Raw genomic sequence first — 27,089 nt, forward strand, 5'->3', positions numbered from 1 at the left:
TCTGGCCTCTGAATACATTTCCCTTCAAAGGGTCCGTTGCTTATCTCCCCAAGTTCCTCCATTTCCATGTATGGAGAAGCAAGCAGCGCATGGCTGGAAAGTCGTCATGGTACCACGGGGGCCATCGGCATAGCAGAGCTGGGGGCAAAGGTCACCCATGAGTCACATTGTCCTGTGCACTTGGCAATGTGGTTACATTTCACTGGAGTCACTATGCTAGAGATTTTAAATAAGTCTCCATGCGGTAGTATTCAACCTAGCTACCTTCATTTCAATTTGAAAGGAACGGAAATTAAAATGGCTTAGGCTCTATGGCAGGCCAAGATATGGCTGTGTTCCCACTGGATGTCAGGGTTTCTTTGGGACGTTGTGTGGGCAGGGCTTTGGCACCTTAGACTGTGAAGCTGCCCAATAAGGAAGAGCATGTGGAGAACGCATAACTGTCATACACCATCCAAATAACTGTGGGGGAAGGGCGCTGGAAAGGCCCTGATTTTCCTGGGCTTCCATGTGCCTGCTTAGTAAGCATATTCTTGCCTTGCTTGGCACGGGCTTTCCTTAAATGCACTCTCTGTGCTTCCCCTCCCTGGGCGCTAGTGACAATACCCAGCAGAAAGAGGTTTGGGGCTCTGTTTCTCAACAATGTAAGGGCACTGAATCATCTTGCCAGCCCTTGCCTGCTACAGGTGTTATGTGACAGAGCAGGTGGCAAATGGTAGCCTGAGATAGCGGTTCAGGATCTGTGTGGTGGCATAGGAGTTGGGAAGGCTGAGGGAGTGGTGGAGACAGTCATCTGTTTCCTATGGGACTGGAGCAGAGGGTGAGGAAGCAGGGTGTTCATCTGATCCTCTCCATATGTTGGAGAATCTGAAAAAGGAGAAAAAGAGGCTCTTGGGAAGAGCACTGTTGGGGCTTTAGTCATGTGTTTTGGGAGGACACTGGGTGTGCTGGGCCGTGAGTCATTTGGTAATGACGAGCTTCCCAGTCCACATTTTCTGTCAGGTTGCATTAGCTTGTGACAGTTATGACTACTAAATTAGGGGCCACTGGACAGCTGCAGGTGCGTGCTAACATCCTTAGCAGCCTGCCATTAGCAGGAAGATGGCAGGTGCCCCAGTGCATCTTGTATGTGCATAAGATGGAGGTGTGATTGAGCCTTGCTGAAAGGTGACCAAGTCCAAGAACCAACCAGCTGCAGTTATTGGCTGGGGCCTGGCTCAAATGGAATCAGACTGAAGACTTAGAGCAGGCTATACAAATCACATAGAATAAGGAGCAGGATGTGATCTTGATCAAGGTCCTCCTTCCCCCAACTTCAGCAGCTGATGCAACTCAAATTGGAGGGCTAGGATGTAGTATTACTTCCAAAATACAGCGTCCCAGCCTTATCCCTTTGATCTGAGAGTGGTGTTGTGTAAGACAAAGCCTGGCTTCAAAGTTAGCCCAGATCGGGCCTTGATTCTCATCTGCTCTCTGTGAGACCTGGAACACAATTCTTCATCAATTTGCACTTCATTTGAAGTCTGTCATAAAAGATCTTTCGGACCTGACTGCTGCCTGCCCTTCCATTGTGTCTCTTGCCACTTGCCTGAGGTTGCCTTGAGCTCCGGCATACTATTTATCAGTCTTGGAACATATTTGTTTTTTTCTAACCACCACCAAACTTGTGCCTGAACGCCTTTTGCCCCTCTGCACTCTACCACAGTGAGCGCCTTCTCATGCTTTCAGGCAAGTGTCAAGTGCTCTTTGTGAGAGGAAAACCTGCTCATGCATTCTTAAGGCCATCACTTCCTTGACTGGGAGGCCCTGGATGACAAGGACCACACATACCCTACCCTGCTTTATTTTTGCATCCCAGAATGTCTTGTAGTAAGTTTGAAAAATGCTTGCTGAAGGGTTACATCAGTGTGGTCATACCTTGAAATAGAGTGAAATCCATTTCATTCTAACCTCCATTATCTTTTTTTTTTTTTTTTTTTTTTTGAGATGGAGTCTCGTTCTGTCGCCCAGGCTGGAGGTACAGTGGCGCGATCTCGACTCACTGCAAGCTCCGCCTCCCGGCTTCACGCCATTCTCCTGCCTCAGCCTCCCGAGTAGCTGGGACTACAGGCACCCACCACCACACCTGGCTAATTTTTTTGTATTTTTAGTAGAGACGGGGTTTCACTATGTTAGCCAGGACGGTCTCGATCTCCTGACCTCGTGATCCGCCCGCCTCAGCCTCCCAAAGTGCTGGGATTACAGGCGTGAGCCACTGTGCCTGGCCAACCTCCATTATCTTTACAGAAACATCCTGCCATCCTTGTGTAATCATTTTGCTACTGTAATCTCTTCCCAGTACACACCCAATGAGAGAGATTCATTTTATTTTGAACATCTAAGTCAAATTTCTATGAACTTGATTTCACATCATTTTTCCATGGTCTTGACATTGCAAGGCCATTCCCACAAGGATTTCAGATAATGTGATTTAATATTTACTCCTGCACGGCAATATTGTCTGTTTAGATGTCATGACTCAATGTCAGTTTACAGCATTGAATTTTTTTCAGGGAAGGGTGAATTAATAATGTTAAAGCAGGCCTTATATATAGCCGCTTTTTGTAAAGCCACTTTAAAAGTGCTTTAAATAGCCATTTTAAATGACTACACCATACATCTTGAATGATTGGGATAGATTCTCGAATGTTGCCTATTTCATAGTGTAAGGGTATAGAGCTATCACTGTTCCCAATTAGTGTAAATTTTTTCTCACTGTATAAAAACATTAAATTCAGTTTAGTAAACATTTGTGAAACATCTATGTGTTAAGCATGGTGTTCTTGGCCAAATGTGACTTCCCTGCCTACGTTTCACATGCCCTTTAACCTTTGCAGCCACAGCACCCCTAACCAAGGTGACAGCTGTGCTCATGGTGCACCTGTCTCTGAAACTCTGGTGCAGAAACCGCGCTGTTTTTGCCAGTCCCTTTGCTTGCTCCGTTTTCTCACCAAGTTATCCACTGGGGAAAGGGAGGGTATGGAGCAAAGGAGGGAAGGGGAAAGAAGAAAATATGGATAGTAAGATTCAAATGCCTAAAGACAACATCACTTACTGCAGCTTCATTTTAAATAAAATCTACAAAGGATTTTTAAACTTTAAGTTGATGTGCTTTCTCTAGTGTTTATTGTTCAAAGTGGACCAAATATAGAGAGTCAGTCAAGGAAAACCTTGGGCTTTGAAGTGGAAGAAGCCTGGGTTTGAACCCTGGCTCTGCCATATGCTGTTAATATGTTTTGTGAAAAATAGAGATTTAAAAAAAAGTGTGTCTTGAATGATAGCTGTGAAGATTAAATGAGACCATGAAGATGACCTGGTAGTTTTCTTATCCATAAAATGGAAGTAGTGCTGCTTATCTCAAGGTGGTGGTGCAAGGGTTAAATGAGAAATACGGAGAAAAGAGCCCAGTACAGTGACTTCTGCTGAAGAAATATGCCTTCCCCAATAAGGCAGATGAATCTGCTTCCCGGCATGTAGTAAACAGAGGAAGGCGTTCCTCCTCTTCCCACACAAAGCTTGAGGCCAGCTAGACTCTTACCAATGTCCTATAGTGTGTGGTTTTTAAGGGCAATACGAAGATCTCAAATTCTAGATGAGAAAGTCTTAAGGGGCCTGTATTGATATAGAAATAAACCCAAAGGTGATTCCTCAAGGTTTCTCCAGAGACACGTGGAAATCGTGGGCTAACCAGGAGTTTCTTGAAGGCTCACCCCAGCATCCATGAATGGGCTCCACCTTCCCATGTCTACTTTTCCTCTGAAACATATCAGGGTGCCTACAGTCCTGTATTGTAAAAGGTACTTTCTTGTCTTCTGTAAACACAGGTGGCTTAATTGTATTAAATAACACATTTCACTCTAATTAATAAGCATCAATTAGAAGCTACTCCATTCCACATATCATCCTAGATACTAATGGCGTAACTTACAACTCAACCATCTCCAGCCATGTTTCTTTTCAGCCCATCATTCACATTGATGCCAGAATGGTTATTCTAAGATGCAACTCTGTGTTTCAGTGGCTTTCCATTACTTACACTAGCTTTTCCCAAGAGACATTCCAAACAATGATAATAGTGGGAGGAAATAAACAAAATGCTGCATTAGAGTTCAAAAGGTCATTTTGATGTTTTCATTGATGCTGATGTTTTGTTTTTACCACAGGACTAACAAGAGCTTATATGATCATGATATTCCCTTTGACTCTTAGAAGAAGATTCAGTATTTGTCCACAGTCATATTTTTCCCACACGAAGTCTGTTAACAATATGAGCTTGAGAAACATGAACCTGTAGAATAGAGTTCAGAGTCCTTAATTTTTGCTCTCATCTCTTTCTGGATTCCAGCATTCTTCTTGCCGTGCGGTGCCCCTTTTACTAGAAAGCCAATCCCTTCCTCATTCCCCTTCACTCCTCTCTCCCCTGGCTGCACTCACATCAGGTAGAAATTCTTGTGTAAAACCATCCCTAACTCCCCGGTAGAGTTGTTTTTTTTTCCAAACTCCAATTGTACTCTGAATATAGACTATACCACCTTGCTGTGCTTGTTGATTTATATGTATAACTCAAAATTTGTATGAACCTAAAGCCATTTTCTAATAGTAGTATATGTTTTCAACTTTTTCTTCATATTAACCTTTAAGCAACTAAACTATTGGTACAATTAATTAGTTAACTGTGCTACTGGTAATGGTAACCATTCAGAAATTCTGTTCAAGTGAATTATACCTGGCTTTGGAATTGTACCTGATTTTGGATTATGTTCTATTACTTACAACTATGTGGCTTTGAGCAAGTCGCTCAAACTCTGCAAGCCTTGGTGTTATCATCTATAAAGTAGGATAATACAAGCCATAGGGCCATTGAAAGATTTAGAGGAAATGTAAAGTGTCATGTGTGATACATACCACTTTGTGGGTCCCTGGTGAATTCGCGTGATGGCATTTTCATTGTAAAGTACTTAGCGCAATACCTAGTTTGAACCAGGCCTGGGCAACTATTGGTTCTAGTTTCTCTATTTTTTATTTTTTATTGATTTTTTGAGACAGAGTCTCGCTCAGTTGCCAGGCTGGAGTGCAGTGGTGCGATCTTGGCTCACTGCAACCTCCGACTCCCTGGTTCAAGCAATTCTTCTGCCTCGGCTTCCTGAGTAGCTGGGATTACAGGCACGTACCAACGCACCCAGCTCATTTTTGTATTTTTAGTAGAGATGGGGTTTCACCATGTTGGCCGGGATGGTCTTGATCTCCTGGCTTCATGACCCACCCACCTCGGCCTCCCAAAGTGCTGGGATTACAGGCATGAGCCACCACGCCCGGCCGGGTTCTAATTCCTTTCTTCATCCTTCCAGGAATATTAAACCAATCTTGGCAACTTGATCATCTCCAGCCAAACATTTAATATTCCAGGAATATTAAACCAGTCGTAGCAATTTGATCATCTCAGCCAAATACTAATATGACAATTATGACGTGGTCATGAGCATTTCCTTAATAAGCTGTCAGTGGAGGCAGAGGATAATGATTACTGCCCTTCAACACATATTAGGCCAGATAACCTCTTCCTTCTTAGAATCAGCTTATCATCTAACATAAACAAGGTTGATGCAGATAAACAGATACAGATTGAATGCCTGCAGAACAATAAAGCAATGATTTGCAACCAGTTTTAAGCATCGTATGAAATATAAAGAAATCCCAGTTTTTTTTTTTGAGAACATTCTTTTTTTAATTTATTTATTTTTTATTATACTTTAAGTTCTAGGGTACATGTGCACAACGTGCAGATTTGTTACATATGTATACACTTGCCATGTTGGTGTGCTGCACCCATTAGCTAGTCATTTACATTAGGTATATCTCCTAATGCTATCCCTCCCCCATCCCCCCACCCCACAACAGGCCCCGGTGTGTGATGTTCCCCTTCCTGTGTCCAAGTGTTCTCATTGTTCAATTCCCACCTATGAGTGAGAACATGCGGTGTTTGGTTTTTTGCCCTTGCAATAGTTTGCTGAGAATGATGGTTTCCAGCTTCATCCATGTCCCTACAAAGGACATGAACTCATCATTTTTTATGGCTGCATAGTATTCCATGGTGTATATGTGCCACGTTTTCTTAATCCAGTCTATCATTGTTGGACATTTGAGTTGGTTCCAAGTCTTTGCTATTGTGAATAGTGCCACAATAAACATACGTGTGGATGTGTCTTTATAGCAGCATGATTTATATTCCTTTGGTATTGTGGAAGACAGTGTGGCGATTCCTCAGGGATCTAGAACTAGAAATACCATTTGACCCAGAAATCCCAGTTTTACACCTTTGGCATTTTCAATCTGGCAGGGGGCAGCTAGTATACCAACAACAATACATGTTTTTAAAATATAGATTTTATTATTCAGGTATGATGAAGCCAATAAATCAGGAGACAATCAGCATTGAAAAAGAACACTTGTTACTCACAGTTCCCAAGAGAAATGGACACGCCATACCACACAGGGCCACATAGAGAAGTGCCATCCTCCAGGAGGCAGAGAGAGTGAGGGGAAGCTGGGGGAAAGCCTTTTCGTGGTTTCCATAGAAAGGGATGGGCTGGCTAGGCAGGATAAATGGGCATAGGGTTGTCTACTTTGAATAATTTCAGCAGGCTCTGGAGCATGGGAGTTGCTATTAGTTGTCTGGTACCGGCCCTGGGGAGATTAGTCTAGGGAAATGGGGGTCCATAGGGTAAAGGAGGAGGTTGGCTTTATGCGCTTTGAGTTGGTTTGCATATAAAAGGTGAGTCCTGGGTTTGCATACCCAGATGAGTCCTTGACCATTTTAGGAATTGGCTGGCCCTGGAAAGGACAGTCCGTTCAGGGTCCACAAAACCATGAGATCAGAGAATGTGTACAGGTATCCTCCAGCTTTGGCTAAGTAGAGAAGGCTTGATGGATGAGATGTTGTGCTATGTTCCTTTATGTGATCATCAGTCAGGTGCAGCCATGTGAGGAGACACAGGAGAGGCTTAGGAAAACAAAGTTTATTATACTCACAGATCCTAGCAACAGGAGACGTGCCACACCATGCAGGGTCACATAGGGAAGCACCAGCTTTGGTCAGGAGGCAGACAAGGGGCAGAAGCAAGGTGACAGCCTACACTACCACTTTTGTTGGGGTTTCCATGGTTAAGGCAAGGCAAGGCTGGGGTAAACAGTTTGGGATTTGCTAGTTTGAGTGATTTCAGGGGGCTGTAAGCTATAGAGGTGGTCCTTATCTGCCTAGTACCTGGCCTTGGGAAGGCAGAGGAATATTGCCTCTTGGAATGTATGAACCAGCTAGAGGAGGTCTGGCTGTGAATTGATTAGATTGCATATCAAAGGCATGCAGCTGAGCCCTTTGCTACCTCTAACAAGAAGGGCCGTCTCTCTCCAGCCAGAAAGGTTTTAAAAATACTGAAATACTGTAATATACAGAAGATATGAAATATAAACAATACAGATGTAGAGATGCCAAGGTGAGGCTGGGGAATTCCAAACAGAAAGTGTCAGTCAGTAAAGGCCCAGAGAAGGGGAATATTTGATAAATAAATAGAAGTACTCTTAGTCCAATTTTGTTAGAGCATTTGGGATATAAGAACTTTAGAGATAACAATTGTATTCCATAGGAACTTGGGAGTTATTGAAAGAGAATGATTGGATTAGCTCTGTTTTTTAGAAAGTTTCCATTTCTAGCAGTAGGGTGACTGCAGCTGGGACCATATTCAAGTAAAAACAGAAGGGAGCATTAGTTCATACTCAAGTCAAAAGAAAATCACCAATGTGCTGTCAATAAAATCAAGCCTCTCCATCACCGAGCTCTTTAATTTCCTTTACTGATTTATCATTATTGTTTAGGGTTGCATTGGGTTGCATATGGATTTTGTCTCTAGATCTTTGTTTGTTGTTGCTGCCGTTCTATTACATTAGAAGTGCCCACTGCAGTGACTACCATAGAATTTGGAAGCCGATGCTGTTTTGTAAAAACAAAGACACAGAAACACTCCTTTCTGTACAGAATAATGATTCATTTATTTCAGTAATTCCAGAAAAACAGATCTTTGTATTTTTTTTTTTTGCAAAGCCATGTTTAAATAAGTGAAACGCAAGAAAGTAATGAAGTTACCATAGTCATTGATAGTTGGATAATATGAGTTATTTTAATCAGGAGCTATTAGAAATCAATGTAATTATTCATATTTAACAGTTGTGATGTGCATAATTTTTAACCACTGCATTAGCTATGGTTAGAGAGCAGATTAGAGATGAGAATTTTGGCATCTTTTCAGTCCTGTTACTGGCTTGAGTGTCTCTAGAGCTATGAATATTTCTGCAGTGAAAATCAAGTATCCATTGTTTTATAGAATAAATGCATTCTTGATGAATTGTCTATAAAGAAAATCTCATATATCAAATACTCTTTTCCTATTAGCTAATGTTATAAAATCAGAAATATGTTTTTCTGGAAATAATCTTTTTAAAAAAGAAAAATTCATACTTATCCTTGGATGTTATGTTGCTGCTTGAAAAAATTAAGTCATATTTAATAATCCAGCCAATGTTTCAACACACACATTTAAAAGAAAAAGAAATTTCTTGTAAAGTGCTAATATTGCTCCAAGTGATCCTTTAAATGCTGTGCAAAATAATTTTGTTTTTATGAAAGCTTGAAGGAAAATAAGAGTGGAAATGAAAAATAAATGTGAAAGAAAAATTACTCAGCTCTATATATTCTCTCAATATATGTCCATTAAGTAATTGATAGGTGTTGAACTTTGTTATAAATCCAAAGTTAATTGAAATTTGGCCTGTGCCCTTGATTTTTTTCATAGCCTGACAAAAAGAAAATGTCATATAGACAAACACATTTTACATTATGATGTGCTAAGTGCCCAATAAAGCAATTAGACTGTGCTGGGGAAGAACAGCAGGAGAGACTAACTCTTCCTTTACAGAGGTAACCTCTGAGCAGGGTTTTGAAGGGTGAGTAGTAGTTTAGAGTAGGAGAAGAGTGCAGACTCTGGAGCTGGACTCCCTGGTTTAAATCCTGTCATTACTTCCTGAATGATCTTGGGCAAATTTACCTCCTTCATTTTCTCATCTGTAAAATTGGAATGGCATTTGTAGCTACATCAGAGGCTACTATGGAGAGTTAATCCATGTAAAGAACTTAGAACATTGTACTGAGCATGGTAATGACGCAATACATATGCTGCTATTTGTTCCACTATTAAGAATGAGAAGAATGTGGAGGCCGAGGTGGGTGGATTGCTTGAGCCCGGGAGTTCAAGATCAGCCTGGGCAACATGGGGAAACCCTGTCTCTGCAAAACACAAAACAACAACAACAAAAATACAAAAGATTAGCCAGGTGCAGTGGCCTGCACCTGGAGTCCTAGCTACTCGGAAGGGTAAGGTGGGAGGATCACTTGAGCCTGGGGGCAGAGGTTGCAGTGAGCCAGGATTGTACCACTGTCCTCCAGCCTGGGTGACAGAGTGAGACCCTGGGCTCAAAAAGAAAAAAAAAAGAGAGAGAGAGAGAAATGTTTTTGCAAATAGGTAACAGCCGTTTTTTATTCTGTGAAAGTTCAAATTGCTGCCTGCTTAATGGCTTTTACAAATGAGCAATTTAATGCAAGATGTAGAGAAGAAATGGAAATAGGGTATAACCATTCAGAATAGAACCACGGAGGCCCTGATTGATGAGGAGGAGAAGAAGCTACCATGCATCAGAGGTCTACCTCATGACACGCTATTGTGACAGGTAGTTCAGATTGTCACTGAGTTGTTACCTGATGCACAGGAAGTCCCTTTTCCACACTGGAGAATAGGCAATGAAACAGTGACAGCTGAAGAATGAAACTGCTTGACTACAACACACCACTGAGGAGGCCCTAAGAGACTGATACACAAATTACTACATTAGCCTAAGCCACGGTAGTAACCCCTGCGTATTCAAAGGGTCTCCTTTCTCTGCAGGTTTTTATAAGAAATTTTTACATGAAATCAATAGATATGATGAAAGCCTCTGAGTCAGTGCATTTGTGACAGATAACCATTACAATTATGGAAGATGTCACTCGCTGGAAATAAGTTAATTGGCTAGTAACAGATTACTTATTAAGGTATATAAATCAGGATGAGGAAAGTAGAAAATATAGTGAAGAATTACACAAAATCAGAACAGAAGAGAGAACTTACTAGGTGTCCCCTTTTCCCGTGGATTTAAATAATCACTGAAGTAACCAGAACTCGAAAGCCATTGATTTTACAATTAACAAGAGATAAGGGAAACAAGTCTTTCTGAAATCCTGGCTTGGACAGGCACATCATGATTATTTTGGTAACCAGTTGCCTAGCTTACAGGTTCTTCATAGGTGATTCGTTTTGTATATTGAGCTTCTAATTTAATCAGCTATGCCTATGTTTGTTTCTTTTTGTGTATGAATTAGGAACTCAAGGAGAAATTAGACTCCAGTCACAAGCGAGACATAGAAGGCATGGGAGTTCCAGAAATCAAGTATGGAGATTCTGTCTGCTTTGTGCAGCATATAGCCAGTGGTCTGTGGGTGACCTACAAAGCACAAGACGCCAAAACTTCCCGCCTGGGACCTCTAAAAAGAAAGGTGAGAGTCAGAATATCTGTCTACAATTGTTTTACCCTGAGTTGGAAGCAACTAGGCAATAGAAGTGATTCTGAGAACCAGGTGGACATGATTGTGATTTACTTCTTACTATTCAGAAGAGTTATTTTGTGATAGATTGTACACAGTTTCTCCAAAACTTCAGCCTAATTTGGATACTTTGACCCCATGTTCAATGGGGGAAAAAACAAATACACAGCAAATCTGTGAGGAGGAGGTGATGTGTTTAATGTACTCTAAAGCCTGATCTAAATGACTTTTGGTGATGTGCTGTCTTGGGATTATCCACATCATTGCTGCCTTCATTTCAGTGGATAATTGAGTTATTGTGCAGTTTTCATAATAGACTAAATAGATCTCTACAGAGAAAATGCAGATTGCATAATAACAAGCCCGCAGGAACCCACTGGCAGAAAGAAGGGATGTTGTGGAATGACACTGTATCCACAGAGTGTATCTTGATTTGAGTGGTGCATCACAGCCAGCTCCAGCGAGAAAAACTAGCTTGGGTACATGCAGCATCTATTTACCAGAAAGTCAATTGCCGTAACAGTGTTTCTTTTGGTGGGAACCAAATAATGGATGTCAAGGATGTGATGCTTTTATTCCTGAAATACCCTTATAAAATATGGGTTTAAATAGTCAACTAGTCCCAGAATAAGGTGCTAGGAGGCACTGTGCTCTGTAGTTGAGGTATAGCAGCCTAAGGTAGTCATGATGAAAAGTTTTCCAGAATGCAGGTTATGATAAGAAAGGATGTTGAGAATGAACATAAGGTAATATCTTAATTTTGTGTAAGGCAACACAGACTAGGAAAATATCCAGAAAAGGGGAAATGAAATGATCAAGAGGGGATAGAAAATAGAATAAATAAGAGACCACATAATCTGGCTTGTATGAGACCAACCCTTCTTCTGAAAACAACCGCAAAGGCTGGATACAGTACCTTCAAAAAAAATGGAAGGTTTCAACAACCAAGCCACCCAAAACATAAGCACAAAATATTGCACATAGAACATAAGTGCACTAAGGTGAGCCCACCTTGATCTTTGTTTTCTCCTTCAGCACATTTGCTGATTTGCAGAACTAGGGCATGGGATCTTGCATTAGCTCAGTTGTGCTAAAGAGTCAGATTGGACATAGGTTCAGCCAAGGCTTCTGGGACTCGAGGTGCCAAGAGTCCAGAGTAGAGAGAACTGCAAAAACATGAGCCTAAAATTCTACATGCAGTTTCCTCTAGAATCCTAAGCTGACCATGGATGGGGTATGAAGCCAAAATAGTAATGCGAAACTGCTGTGATAATGAAGAGCAAAGCAGAGATGTTGACATTATGACAGTACTAGGGATATACAAGTCAGGGTTCGGGGTATGACAAGTTGGAATTGCCCTGGAAAATACAGTAGGCTTTCCGTTGATCTTTAGAAGAGCTACACCCTGGGAATGAGGGCTGCATGCTGGGAATAAGAACAAATAAAAAATAAATGCCAAAAACCCAGCCTCTATTCTTACCAGCCTATCAGAAGAAACTTAAATCCTCTATAGAGTGCAGTAATACCATCTAGAGCCTCTACAGTTTTTCAAACCTACTAAGGCAATGGTAGCATTTAATGAAAGTGGAATTTGTGGATCTTGGCTGTAACTCTGGGTGGGCAGGGACACACTCCAAGGACTCTAAATGTGGAGAGATCTCATTTTGCATTGTTGATTTACTGTGTCTGGCCATGCCTTTCTCTTCTAGGACCATAGCCCGCAGATTCATTTAACTGTTAGAATGTATGTGTGAATTTGGGAGGTGCTTTTATAAACTCTCTCCAGCTGGTGTGATGGTGCTCAGCCCTTGACAGGGCTACACTGCTTCATTTCCTAAGAAGCATGTTAAGTGCCCTCTCTAAAAATACAAAGGATGTCTAAATCTGTTGTGTTTTATGAAATGAACAAAACAGTAATCAAGAAAAACCAATCGAGCACAAACAGAATGAAACACCTGATGAGTACCCACTTTAAAGCACCCTCTTTCCTATTCCCATCTTAGGCTTCTTCTCCCTGCTCTTCAGTTGTAAGATTTCTCCGAGAGAAGGAAGGACCTTAGGAACTGGGCTGCTGAGATCAATAGGGTTCATAACAACATTCTAACAACTGCATTTCCCCCAGCCAGTTTTAAATGTGTTATCTGAACAAGTAAAACCTAAGAATTTCGGTCTTTAAGGACCAGAAATCTGGGACCCAGGCCAAAGTAAACATAGTGGCAATGTATTGCTAAACCCAAATGCAACATTGCTAACCAGTTGCTCAGATGTTCTCACAAAGTAATATTTTCTAACAGTTAGTGATTCCAATGGTAACAGTATCCTTTGCTAATGCTTACACTGCAGTATATAGATGGGATGCAAAGTCTTGTTTCAAAAATGAACAAGCCAGTATTCTATTTCATCATATGAGGAAGTACCTTCAAAATAATAAAAAGGAAGAGATGTTTCACATGGAAAGGAAAGTAAGTTGTTTCTTTATGCTAAAAATGAGAGAGACCAACAATCTTTATTTTATAGATATTTTCTAGAGCCACATGTTTTGTCTGTGTTGACATGTAGACTTCCAGGATCTACACTTTGTCTCTCTTTGCTTGCTTCCATCAAGAGGAAACCATGCCAGTGAACTTGGATCAGGATTTGACCTTGACTTGAACCAGGATCAAACTACCTCACTTAACATCTTCCCATACTTGATCATTTTAAGGGAAAAAGCCCCTGACCTCCACACAAAAAGCTGGTAGTCCCAAAAAAATTGTGTCATGATATCCTTAGTGACAAGTAGATACTCTTAGCTTCCAGATAACTTATCTAAGATCAGTACTATACTGCCTCTGATAACAAACACTCATTGAGCACTTATTAGATTCTAGGTGCCATGCCAATTCACTACATGTAAATCATTGAATCCTCCAACCCTCCAAGATAAGTCTATTTGCAGATGGTGAAATCCAAAGCAAGTGGGGTTAACTAACTTGCCCAAGGTCACACAGCTGGTAAGTAGCATTGCAGGACTAGATAAAGGTCTGCTGATATCAGAGCCCATGCTTTCAAATTTACTCTCTAGCCTCCAAGAGAAGCCAGCTACCACCTTGAGCTGCTTTCCCCAGCCCTGCAATTAACTAACTCAGCGTAGTTGGCCTTCAGTTGAGAAACCAAGCCTGATCCCAGTACAGAATTTTGCTTTAAATTGTCTGTCTTTTTCTTCAATTCATCTCTGGAGGAAAAGGCTTTGAACACAGTGTCTTTTCCCATTTCCAAGGGTAAGATTCTATGTTCATTTTAAGAGAAAAATCAATTATGAGGTATGTTATCACCCTTTCAAATCTAGGCCTGAGGAATATGTGGTAACTCATACCATGGTGGCACATAAAATTTCATTTTCATTAAAGCGCTGTGTCTAAGGAATGATTCACATGTCACTAATAGGGCGTATGGGTGCAATAACTTCACTAATGTCCCATTCTCAAAATGGACCCAAGGGAGCTTATTTGGAGAAAGGAATAAGAGGGATGAGGGCAATACTGCGGGAAATGTTGACTGCTCATATGTGGAATAATTGTAACCTAGAGCTCCCGTCCCTTGCTCTGTGGGTAGGTCATACTCCATCAGGAAGGCCACATGGATGATGGATTAACACTGCAGAGATGCCAGCGTGAGGAGTCCCAGGCTGCTCGGATCATCCGGAACACTACAGCCTTATTCAGCCAGTTTGTCAGGTATGTTAGCTCCTTTCCTCCTCTACCTAGTGAGTTTGACTCTGTGGCCTGCCAACACCACCACCCACCTCCTTTTGATACTGTGAATGTTTTCAGGAAATAATGATACACCAGCAAAGAGTTTTACCATCAAGAGCTTGAGACTGAAACATATTTCCTACACAGGCGAACTCCTACTAGCTTCACCCTTTGTTCAACAGATGCCCAAGCCCCATTAGTTACTCAGATTGGAGTGATGAATATCCAAGATCTCTGCATGAAAATTAAGTGAAAAGAGTTGGAGTGCATAGGTCCATTTTATGTTTGTGCGTAAAGAGAGAGAGCAAAGAGGAACTGATACACTCCCCCATGTGTTATGTAGAAAGGGTTTCTACAGTCATTCAGAATTGCTGCTATGGTTTGGATCAAAGTAGCTTTGCACTGGAAGCCTTGGGTTACCCAACTGTGGCTGTGGCTTAAATGGGAAAATTAACGGAACTGTCTGCTTGGATCATAATCCCTCCAGTCTAAATAATGCTTCCAAAACAGAACTCTGTGAATTGTTTTCACCAATTACCATGAGAAACTGATTCTGTTGTGAACTGTGCAGTGTTCCAAGACCATTCTTCTCTTGTAGGAAAATCTCTCTAAAGCCAAGGGGTATAAATTACATGTGTGAATTTGCATGAAATGGTAACTTTTTTTCAGATCTTGACTTCTCTTGCTGTTGAAGGACTGCAGTCCAAGGGATGTGTATTAGGAAATAGAATAGGCTGCTGTTGCAGTTCAGAGTAAACTTTTACTTCTTGTTTAAGTAATAATATAAAGTAGGTAGGTGGTTTAGGGAAAATAGGTGGCCTAGCTACTAGGGCTCAGGTTCCTTCCATCTTGCTGCTCTGACATCTCCCACAGATTCTTAAAGTTCATCCCTGGACCAGAGCATCAGCATCACTTGCAAACTTGTTAAAAATGCAGATTCTCAGGTTTTACCTCAAACACACTGAATCAGATACCCTCAGAATAAGATCCAGCAACTCATATTGTTATAGGCCCTCCAGGTAATGCTGATGCATGCTAAAATTTAAACTTGACAATAGAGATCTTAACCTTGGCCACATGCTAGATTTATCTGGGGAGGTTTTAATACCCTGATGCCCAGGCTACATCTTAAACCAATTGCATCAGAATCTGCAGATGTTGGATTCAAATGCCAGTATTTTATTGAAGCTCCCTAGGTGATTGTAACATCAACCTCAGTTGAGAACTGCTATCCTGGGATATTTTTTCATTCACGTGGCCAAAATGTCCAGAATAGATCAATCTATAGAGGAAAAAAGTAGAGGCAGAAGTGGAAAGAGTTACCTAGGGCTGGGGTGTCTTAGGGGGAAAGGGAGAGTGACTGCTACTGTGTAAAGCTTTTTGGAGAGCTGATGAAAACATTCTGAAACTGATCATGACAAAGGTTGCACAACTCTGAATATTCCAAAAGCTAGTGAACCATTGAATTGTGCTCTTTAAATAGGTTACTGTATGATATGTGAACTGTATTTCAATAAAGTTGTTATTTTAAAAAGTCAGTGGGAGTTATGTGCCTGACAATGGGAAAATTATTTTTAAACATCTTTATTGAGGTAGAATTTACATATTACAAAATTCATCCTTTTAAATATACAGTTCCGTGAGACTTTATTTTTTGTTTTTTTTTTTGTTTGTTTGAGATAGGGTCTCACTGCAGCCTTTCTGCCATCCAAGCTCAAGCAATCCTCCCACCTTAGCCTCTTGAGTAGCTGTGACCACACATAAATACCATTACACCTGGCTAATTTTTAAATTTTTTTGTAGAGATGGGGTCTCACTGTGTTGCCCAGGCTGGTCTCAAATTGCTGGGCACAAGTGATCCTCTCACCTCAGCCTCCCAAAATGTTGGCTTTATAGGCATGAGCCACCATCCCTGGCCAATTCAGTAAGTTTTAATATATTTATTTGCAGAGCCTTACAACCATCACTGCAGTTCAGTTTTAGAACATTTCCATCACTCCAAAAATATCTCCTATGCTCATTGCAGTTTATTCTAGTTGCCACCCACAGCCCTAGGCAACCACTAATCTGCTTTCTGTCTCAATTTAATACATTAAATTAATAAATCATAAAATATGTTGTCTTTTGAATCTGGCCTTTTCACTTAGCATTATATTTTTGAAGTTTATTCATTTGTTTCCTCACCTTTTTATTGGTGAAGAGTATTCTTGTGTGTGTGTGTGCATGTATGTGTGTGTGGAGTGAAAGATCTATATAGATAGAGATGCACATATATCACATTTTACTCATTTAGTTGATGAATAGTTGATAGTTTCCATTTTGATTACTAAGAACAATGTTTCTATGGATATTAGTGTAAAAGTTTTCAGATATGGTTTCCATTTCTCTTGGGTAAATACTTAGGAGTGAAATTGCTGAGTCACATATAAATTTGTATAACTTTTTGTTGTATTTTTATTGTGGTAAAATATACATCACATAAAACTTATCGTTTTAGCCATTTTTAGGTTTAGTGTCATCACTACTATCCATCTCCACATGTTTTTATCATCCCAAACTGAAACTCTGTATTTATTAAACAAGAACTCCCTATTCTCCTGTCCCTCAGCCCCTTATAACTTCTACTTACTCTCTGCTTCTATGAGTTTATTCTCAGTACCTCATATAAGTGGAAGCACACAATATTTGTCCTTTTGTGTCTGGCTTATCTCACTTAGCAAAATATCTTCAAGGTTTGTCCATGTTGTAACATGTAACATTTCATTCCTTTTTAAGGTTGAATAATATTCCATTCTATATAAATACCATGTTTTGTTTATTCAATTGGGTATGTTTCACTTTTTAAGAAACTGAAAATCTGTTTTCCAAAGTGGATGTACCATTTTACATTTCTCTTAGAAATGTCTGAAGTTTCTGTTTTGTTACATCTTTTCCTACATTTGTTACTATCTGACTTTTTGATTGTAGCCATACTAGTAGCTATGAAGTAGTATTATCGTGGTGGTTTCAGTTTGAATTTCCAGAATGAATAATGATACTGGACATTTTATCATGTGCTTATTAGCCATTCATGTATCTTCTTTGGTAAAATGTAATTAAGTATTTTGCCTTTTTAAGTTGGGTCATTTGTCTTAAAATTTGAGAGTTCTTTGTATCTTCTGATTACAATTTTTTTGCCATATTTATGATTTGCAAATATTTTCTCTTGGTCTTTGGCTTTTCTCATTTTTTTTAAATGGTGTCTTTTGAAGCACAAACGTTTTAATTTTTGATTAAGTTCAATTTAACATGTTTATGGATTCTGCTTTTGGTGTCATATCTAAGAACTCTTTACCTTACTCAAAATCATCATGATTTTCTCCTCTGTGTTTTTCTAAAAGTTTCAAAATTTTAGCGTTTACATTTAGGTCCATGATCTATTTTGAGTCTATTTCTGTGCATAGTATCAGGTAAAGGTTTAAATTAATATTTTTGCGTGTGGCCATATGGATATCAGATTTTCCCCTGCACAGTTTTCTGGAAAGACAATATTTCCCCATCAAGTTACCTGGGCACCTTTGTCAAAAGCCAAGTGATCATAAATATAAGAGTTCTTTCTGGGCGCTTAGTTCTGTTCCATTGATCTATATGCCTGTCATTATTCCAAAATAACACTGTCTTAATTAATGTACCTTTATAGTAAGTATTGAAATCATGTACAGTGAATGCTCCAATTTTTTTACTTCTTTGCAAAATTTATTTTGGTGCTTCTGGGTCCTTTGTATTCCCATGTAAATTTTAGAGTGAGTTTATTAATTTTTGTCCAAAAAAAATTCTGCTGGAATTTTGATGGGTATTAAATTGAATCTAGAGATCAGTTTTGGAGGACTGTTATCCTCATTGAGTCTTCCAATCTTCAAACATAAAATGTCTATTTATTCTTTAATTATTTTCAGGAAGATATTGTGGTTTTTATTATATAAGTCTTGCACTTCTTTTATGAAATGTATTCCTATGTATTTGATTCTTTTTGGTGCTACTACAAATATAATTTTTTTAATTTCATTTCATATTATTTTCTGGTATATAGAAATTAAGTTTTAAAAATACTGATCTTATGTCATTGACCTAATTGAAATTATTTATTAGTTCAGTGGGCTTTTTGGGGAGCAGGTGGATTCTTTAGAACTTTTTACATACAGGATTATGTCATCTGTAAATAAAAAGAGCTTTATTTTTTTCTTTCCAATAGGGATGCCCTTTATTTATTTTTCTTGCATTATTGCAGTGGCTGGAACATCCACTACAATGTGGAATAAAAGTGATGTGAACAGACATTCTTGTCTTGTTCCTGATCTAAGGTGGGGGTGGGGACAGGGTGGGAAACACCAATTTTTCACCCTTAAGTGCGATATTGACTGTAGGGTTTTTGTAGATACCCTTTATCAGGTCGAGGAAGTTCCCTTCTATTCCTAGTTTGTTGAGAGCTTTTATCTTGAATGAGCATTAGATTTTTTTCAAATGCTTTTTCTTGGTCTATCGATATGATCATATAGTTTTGTCCTTTGTTAATATGGTTTATTACATTAACTGGTGGAGAATCGGGTATTGATGTTTCTGTTACTGTTGAATTGTCATCTTCTACTTCAATTCCATCAGTTTTTGCTTCACATATTTTGGTTTCTGTTGTTAGGTGCTTGTATGTTTATAATAGATATATATTTCTGATAAATTTGCCCTTTTGTAATTTTAAACTATTTTTCTTTTTTCTCTATGAACAGTTTTGTCTTAAGTCTACTTCATAGAGCCATTCCAGGTGTCTTCAATGTGCAGATTATGTTTTTTGTTTGTATGGCATATTGTCTTCAATCTTTGTACTTTTAACTTATTTGTGTCCTTGAATATAAAGTGTGTCCCTTGTAGACAACATATATTTGATTTTTAAAAATAGTCTGACAATCTCTCCCTTTCATTGGTATGCTTAATCCATTTATATCTAATGTAATTATTTAGATAACTGGATTTATGTCTGCCACTTTGCTATTTATTTCTTATGTTTCTTTTGTTATTTTTTGGTCCTCTATTCCTCCCTTACTACCTTTTTTTGTGTTAAATAGATATTCTCTAGTGTGACATTTTAATTAATTTGGGTTTTTAAAAATACTTTTTTGAGGAGTTATTCTCTTAGTGGTTGCTCTAGGGAACTTAATATATATTTAACTTGAAATAATCCACTTCAAATTAATACTAACTTAACAAAGCAACTTTGCATTAACATTTTTCCATTCTTTGCCTACTCCTTTGTGATAATATTGCCACATATATTACATCTTCATAAGTTATAAGCTCAGCAACACAGTTTTATAATTATTTTATGAAGTTGTTTTTTGAATCAATTACAGGAACATAAAAGAAAGATACATGTTTTTATATTGTTTCTGGTGTTTACCTGCATAGTTACCTTTACCAGTGTTCTTTATTTCTTTGCATGGATTCCAGTTACTGTTTGGTGTCATTTTCTTTCAGCCTGAAGGACTTCCCTTAGTATTTCTTACAAGACAAGCCTGTGACTATTTGCTGATGGACCTGTGTGTGTGGGCTGAATGACAGTTCGAGGTTCAGGCAGTTTAGAGTTCTATCCTGGATTTTGTTTTCTGCTTGTGCGGGAATGAATAGATAGCTAGGGTCCTCTCCAGTTTTTCCCGAGCATGTGTGTGGCCTTGCCCACTGCCTACTCTGCCCTGTTAGAGCTGTTTTGCCATGAGGCGGTGGGGGGAGGGAGATGGAAGCATCAACAGGCTGAAACACCATAGACTCCAACTGTTCTTCCTAAGGCTCATTAAATTAAAAAAAAAAAACTATATACACACACACACACACACACACACACAAACACACAGACACAGACACATATATACTGGGCTGGGCACAGTGGCTCACGCCTGTAATCCCAGCACTTTGGGAGGCCGAGGTGGGTGAATCACCTGAGGTCGGGGGTTCGAGACCAGCCTGACCAACATGGAGAAACCCCGTCTTTACTAAAAATACAAAAATTAGCCGGGCATAGTGGCGCATGCCTGTAATGCCAGCTACTCAGGAGGCTAAGTCATGAGAATCACTTGAACCCAAGAGGTGGAGGTTGCAGTGAGCCAAGATCGTGCCGTTGCACTCCAACCTGGGCAACAACAGCGAAATTCCGTCTCAAAAAATAAATAAAAAATAAAAATAAGATAAAATAAATACTTGATTTTTTGTATGCCTTTAGTCAATTTCCAGAGTCCAGAGATTGTTATTTTGAATGATTTTGCCCAATTTTTTTATTATTTTGTGTGAGAAAAGATTTACTGAGCTCTTTATTCAGCTGTTAAGTCCCACCCTCAAGAGGGAAATTCTTGATTCTTTCAGGCACAGGATATTTTAGAAAAAAAGGACTAATGAAAAAATATCAATGCTGAGGGGGTGTGGGCTGCAAAAGTTATAGTATTTGGATTTTGTGATAGCTAGGAAGTGAAGGAGAAAAAAACATTTTGGAAGTAGATTCTTCTTTCCCATCTCTTTTGAGAAACCAACTTTGTATGCTGTGTGCACACGGAAACCAGGAGGAGGGGTGGCCTTCTGGGAGCACATTAAGGCTAAGGGAATAGGGAAGGAACAAGAAAGAAAAATGAAGACGAAGAGGTTAAAATTTCATCATGCTATCTCATCATCCTCTGTAGAGTTGCTGGGAACTGTCCAGTAGAATGAACAGTGTGATCGATTAAGGAGTCTGAAAAACTCTGCTGAGGAAAAGATACTGTCAGCTGTCCTCTAAGTTTAACCTTAGAAGAGAGACAACAAATAAATCATTATGTTACGAGAAATATTCAGAATCACCTGGGACCTCACTTGAATTTAGTAAAAGAATTCATTGGCAAAGGCCTAAGAATATAGTGGGACAGGCTATAGGGAGTTGAAGAAGGTGGGAAGGGATAGGTGCTAATTGTAGTTGTTTCTGAGTTGAGGCTCTGACTTATCTCTATACATTGGGCTTTACTCTCTGAGGTTCTTCTAGAGTAGAATATGAATGCCATGATGCTTTCCAGAAGTAATGTCTGTTTTCACCATTGCTCCCCATGCCAAGCATGTGATATGTCTTATTTTTTGAGGATGGAATGAATCTGCCTTAGTCTAGTGGAGGACTATAATATTCATGTTTCTTCAAGGGGCAAGATGAAGTAGTCCAGCAGTGAGAACCCAACAGACAGAAAATTAGACCTGAAGTACCCTGGCAATCAAAGAGTGCACCTTTCCTATTTTCCAGGTGCTACATGGAAGCATAAGAGGCTTAGCGGCAACCCAAATATCACACTGATAATGGCAGTGGCAAGGCTGAGACCTGAGATTTCCAACTCCCTGTGTGGTGCATTTGCTGCCTCAGCGAGCTACAAAAATGTCTATAAACCTCTTGCTGTCATCTTTTCCTATCATGTAAAGAATTATTCTTGACCACCCTTGATGTTTCTAGTAAAATGAAAGTGTTTTTAAAACAAAAAGCAAAAAGTAAGCCCTGGAACTGGACCAAAATATTGAGGAAAATGTATTCATTCCTTCACTGAATTCAGAAGTGGGAAGTTCTATCAAATTGAGTTTCATACTGCCAAGCCTTCATCTCATGTACTCATGGCATTCTCTTCCCCACTATTTTTGTGTCTAATAATATCCCAGGTAGTCATTTGCAAACACTAACTGAGAACTTACAATGTGCCAGGCACTGCTAGGAGTTGAATACACACTGATGTGCCTCCCTGCCTATAATAAGCTTACAGTCCCCCATTATTCCTTCCCCATTGCATGCACTTGGCATTTTTAATACAAAATTGGAATGATCACCTCACAGCCTGATTGCTTTCAGAACTTTTTGAGTCTTTGGGCCCAGATGAAAATCTTCCCTTAGCATGTATGCAGATTAATATTTAGCAGTTGGTGAATAAGCAAATATACTGTAAATGCCTAGGAGAGCTCATTAGAAATTGGCCATCAAGAAGAAGCCGTGCTAAATGCTCCAATTAAAAGACACAGAATGGCAAGCTGGGTCAGTAGTCAAGACCCATTCATGTGCCGTATTCAAGAGACCCATCTCACATGCAAAGACATGCATAAGCTTGAAATAAAGGCCCGAGGAAAATTTACCAAGCAAATGCAAAGTGGAAAAAAGCAGGGGTTACAATCTTAGTTTCTGACAAGACAGACTTTAAACGAACTAAGATCAAAAAAGACAAAGAAGGGCATTACATAATAATAAAGAGTTCAATTCAACAAGAAGAGCTAACTATCCTAAATATATGTGTACCTAATGCAGGGGCACCCAGATCTATAAAACAAGTTCTTAGAGACCTGTAAAGAGACTTAGACTCCCACACAATAATAGTGGGAGACTTTAACTCCCCACTGTCAATATTAGATCATTGAGACAGAAAATTAACAAAGATATTCAGGACCTCAGTATCAGTTCTGGATCAAGTGGACCTGATAAATGTCTACATAACTCTCCATGCAAAAACAACAGAATATACATTCTTCTCAGTGCCACATGACACTTACTCTAAAATCAATCACATAATTGCAAGTAAAACACTTCTCAGCAAATGCAAAAGAATTGAAATCATAACAGTCTCAGACCACAGCAAAATCAAATTAGAACTCAAGAAACTCGCTCAAAATCACACAACTACATGGGAAGTGAACAACCTGCTCCTGAATGACTCCTGGGTAAATAATGAAATTAAGGCAGAAATCAAGAAGTTCTTTGAAACCAATAAGAACAAAGAGGCAATGTACCAGAATCTCTGGGATGCAGCTAAAGTAGTATTAAGAGGGAAGTTTATAGCACTAAATGCCCACCTCAAAAAGCTAGAAAGATCTCAAATTGACATCCTAACATCACAACTAAAAGAACTGGAGAACCAAGAGCAAACAAACCCAAAAGCTAGCAAAAGACAAGAAATAACCAAGATCAGGGCAGAACTAAAGGAGATAGAGACACAGAAAGCCCTTCAGAGCATCAACAAATACAGGAGCTGGTTTTTTAAAAACAAATTAATAAAATAGACTGCTAGCTAGACTAATGAAGAAAAGAGAAGAATCAAATAGACACAATAAAAAATGATAAAGGGGATATTAGCATTGACCCCACAGAAATTCAAACAACCATCAGAGAATATGATAAACACCTCTATGCAAATAAACTAGAAAATTGAGAAAGAATGGATAAATTCCTGGACATATACACCCTCCCAAGACTAAACCAGGAAGAAATTGAATTCCTGAATAGACCAATGATGAGTTCTGAAATTGAGGCAGTAATAAATAGCCTACCAACCAGAAAAGCCCAGGACAGGATGGACTTAACAGCTGAATTCTGCCAGAATTCTACCAGGTACAAAGAGGAGCTGGTACCATTTCTTCTGAAACTGTTTCAAACAATTGAAAAGGAGAGACTCCTCCCGAACTCATTTCATGAGGCCAGAATCATCCTGATACCAAAACCTGGCAGAGATGAACAAAAAGAGAAAACTTCAGGCCAATATCCCTGACGAACATCAATGTGAAAATCTCTATAAAATATTGGCAAACCAAATCCAGCAGCACATCAAAAAGCTTATCCAGCATGATCAAGTTGGCTTCATCCCTGGGATGCAAGGCTGGTTCAACATATGCAAATCAATAAACACAATTCATCACATAAACAGAACTAAAGACAAAAATCACATGATTATCTTCATAGACACAGAAAAGGTCTTTGATAAAATTCAACATTTCTTCACAGTTAATACTCAACAAACTAGGTATTGATGGGACATACCTCAAAATAATAAAAGCCATTTATGACAAACCCACAGCCAATATCATACTGAATGAGCAAAAGCTGGAAGCATTCCCCCTTGAAAACCAGCACAAGACAAGGATGTCCTTTCTCACAGCTCCTGTTTAACGTAGTGTTGGAAGTTCAGGCCAGGTCAATCAGGCAAGAGAAAGAAATAAAGGGTATTCACACAGGAAGAGAGGAAGTCAAACTGTCTCTGTTTGCAGATGACATGATCCTGTATCTAGAAAACGCCGTCATCTCAATCCAAAAGCTTCTTAAGCTGATAAGCAACTTCAGCAAAGTCTCAGGATACAAAATCAATGTGCAAAAATCACAAGCATTCCTAAACACCAACAGCGGACAAGCGGAGAGCCAAATCATGAATGAATTCCCATTAATACTTGCTACAAAGAGAATAAAATACCTAGGAATACAGCTAACAAGGGAAGTGAAGGACTTCTTCAAGGAGAACTAAAAAACACTCCTCAAAGAAATTAGAGATGACCGAAACAAATAGAAAACACTCCATGCTCATGGATAGGAAGAATCAATATCATGAAAATGGCCATACTGCCCAAAGTAGTTAATAGATTCAATGCTGTTCCCATTAAACTACCATTGACATTCTTCACAGAATTAGAAAAAACTACTTTAAAATTCATGTGGAACCAAAAAAGAACCCATATAACCAAGACAATCCTGAGCAAAAAGAATAAAGACAGAGGCATCACACTACCCAACTTCAAACTATGTTATAAGGCTACAGTAACCAAAACAGCATGATACTGATACAAAAACAAACACATAGACCAATAGAAGAGAATAGAGAACTCAGAAATAAGACCGCACATCTACAACCATCTGATCTTTGACAAACCTGACAAAAACAAGCAATGGGGAAGTGATTCCCTATTTAATAAATGATGCTGGGAGAACTGGCTAGCCATGTGCAGAAAATTGAAACTGGACCCCTTCCTTACACCTTATACAAAAATTAACTCAAGATGGATTAAAGACTTCAGTGTAAGACCCAAAACTATAAAAACCCTAGAAGAAAATGTAGGCAATACCATGCAGGACATAGGCATAAGCAAAGATTTCATTATAAAAACGTCAAAAGCAAATGCAACAAATGCAAAAATTGACAAATGGGATCCAATTAAACTAAAGAGCTTCTGCACAGCCAAAGAAACTATCATCAGAGTGAACAGACAACCTACAGAATGGGAGAAAATTTTTGCAATCTCTCCATCTGACAAAAGTCTAATATCCAGAATCTACAAGGAATTTAAATTTACAAGAAAAAAAAACTCATTAAAAAGTGAGCAAAGGATATAAACAGACAATTCTCAAAAGAAGACATTTATGTGGCCAACAAACATAGGAAGAAAAGCTCAACATCACTGATCACTAGAGAAATGCAAGTCAAAACCACAATGACATACCATCTCATGCTAATCAGAGTGGCAAGTATTAAAAAGTCAAACAACAGATGCTGGCAAGGCTGTGGAGAAATAGGAATGCTTTTAAACTATTGGTAGGAATGTAAATTAGGTCAACCATTATGGAATACAGTGTAGCAATTCCTCAAATACCTAGAGCCAGAAATACCATTTGACCCAGCAATCCCATTACTAGGTATATACCCAAAGGAATATAAATCATTCTGTTATAAAGATACAGGTGCACATATGTTCACTGAAGCTCTAGGCACAATAGCAAAGACATAGAATCAACCCAAATGCCCATCAGTGATAGACTGGATCAAGAAAATGTGGAACATACACACCATGGAATACTATGCACCCATAAAAAGGAATGAGATCATGTCCTTAGCAGGGACATGGATGGAGCTGGAAGCGATTATCCTCAGCAAACTAATTCGGGAACAGAAAACAAAGCACCACATGTTCTCAGTTATAAGTGGGACCTGAACAATGAGAACACATGGACACAGAGAGGGGAACAACACACACTATGGCCTGTCAAGGGGTGGGGGGTAGGAGGAGGCAGAGCATCAGGAAAAATAGCTAATGCATGCCGGGCCTAATACTTAGGTCAGGGGTTGTTAGGTGCAGCAAACCACCATGGCACACGTCTGTGTAACAAACCTGCACATCCTGCACATGTATCCCAGAACTTAGAATAAAAAAAAAAAAAAAAAAAAAACTCCTCGTGATGTTACTTGCACATTGAGCCAATTCTCAATCACTCAGGGCCTTATGATGCAAACCCACAAGAGAAAGGTCCATTTCCCCTTCCTCTTCATAGCCTTTGCCCTCTGAGAGGCTCCCAGGTGTACTGCTCAAGGAGGTGGGGAAATGAAGGGTCATTTTGTTATCTATGGTGCTTTGTATTCTCTCTGTGTTGAAGGGGTTTAATTACAAAAAATTGGCAGAGATTAAAACAGAAAAAGAGACAGAGAAACTTGCGGAATAGGAGGAACACAACAGGGAGAGAGAGATGGAAGGGCAGGTAACATGTGGTTGGGGAACACCAAGAAACAAAGAGGGACAGACCTCAAGGCAGAGAAGAAGGATGTTTGAGAGATAGGGGACACTGAGAAAGGAGGGTGATATTCAAAGAGGGAACACAGGGAGAGGAAAGTCAGATGAAAGGACCACAGATACAGAAAGTAAAGGAACCATCAACAAATGGAGTGAAGGAAAGCAGGCATGTACACAGAGAAACGTGATGAGAAAAACACATGCAGAGATCTCAGAAGACACATAGAGACGTGGAGGGGGTGCAAGAGGAGAGACGAAACTAACATGGAGATAGAGGCAAAGACCCAGTGATAGAAATCCTT

The 27,089-nt window shown here is 39.4% G+C and overlaps 1 protein-coding gene across 2 annotated transcripts in view; it reads left to right on the forward strand.

The window, feature by feature from the left end:
• RYR3 (ryanodine receptor 3) overlaps positions 1 to 27,089 on the forward strand; it is a 563,020-nt gene that overhangs the window by 247,805 nt on the left and 288,126 nt on the right. For both annotated transcript variants that reach the window (XM_034938474.3, XM_057299827.2), the window contains exons 11-12: positions 10,502 to 10,675; positions 14,318 to 14,439. In XM_034938474.3, coding sequence (XP_034794365.3) covers positions 10,502 to 10,675; positions 14,318 to 14,439 — 296 coding nt within the window. The remainder of the gene's footprint in view (positions 1 to 10,501; positions 10,676 to 14,317; positions 14,440 to 27,089) is intronic.

Source organism: Pan paniscus, chromosome 16, assembly GCF_029289425.2.
Source record: "Pan paniscus chromosome 16, NHGRI_mPanPan1-v2.0_pri, whole genome shotgun sequence".
Lineage (NCBI taxonomy): Eukaryota > Metazoa > Chordata > Mammalia > Primates > Hominidae > Pan > Pan paniscus.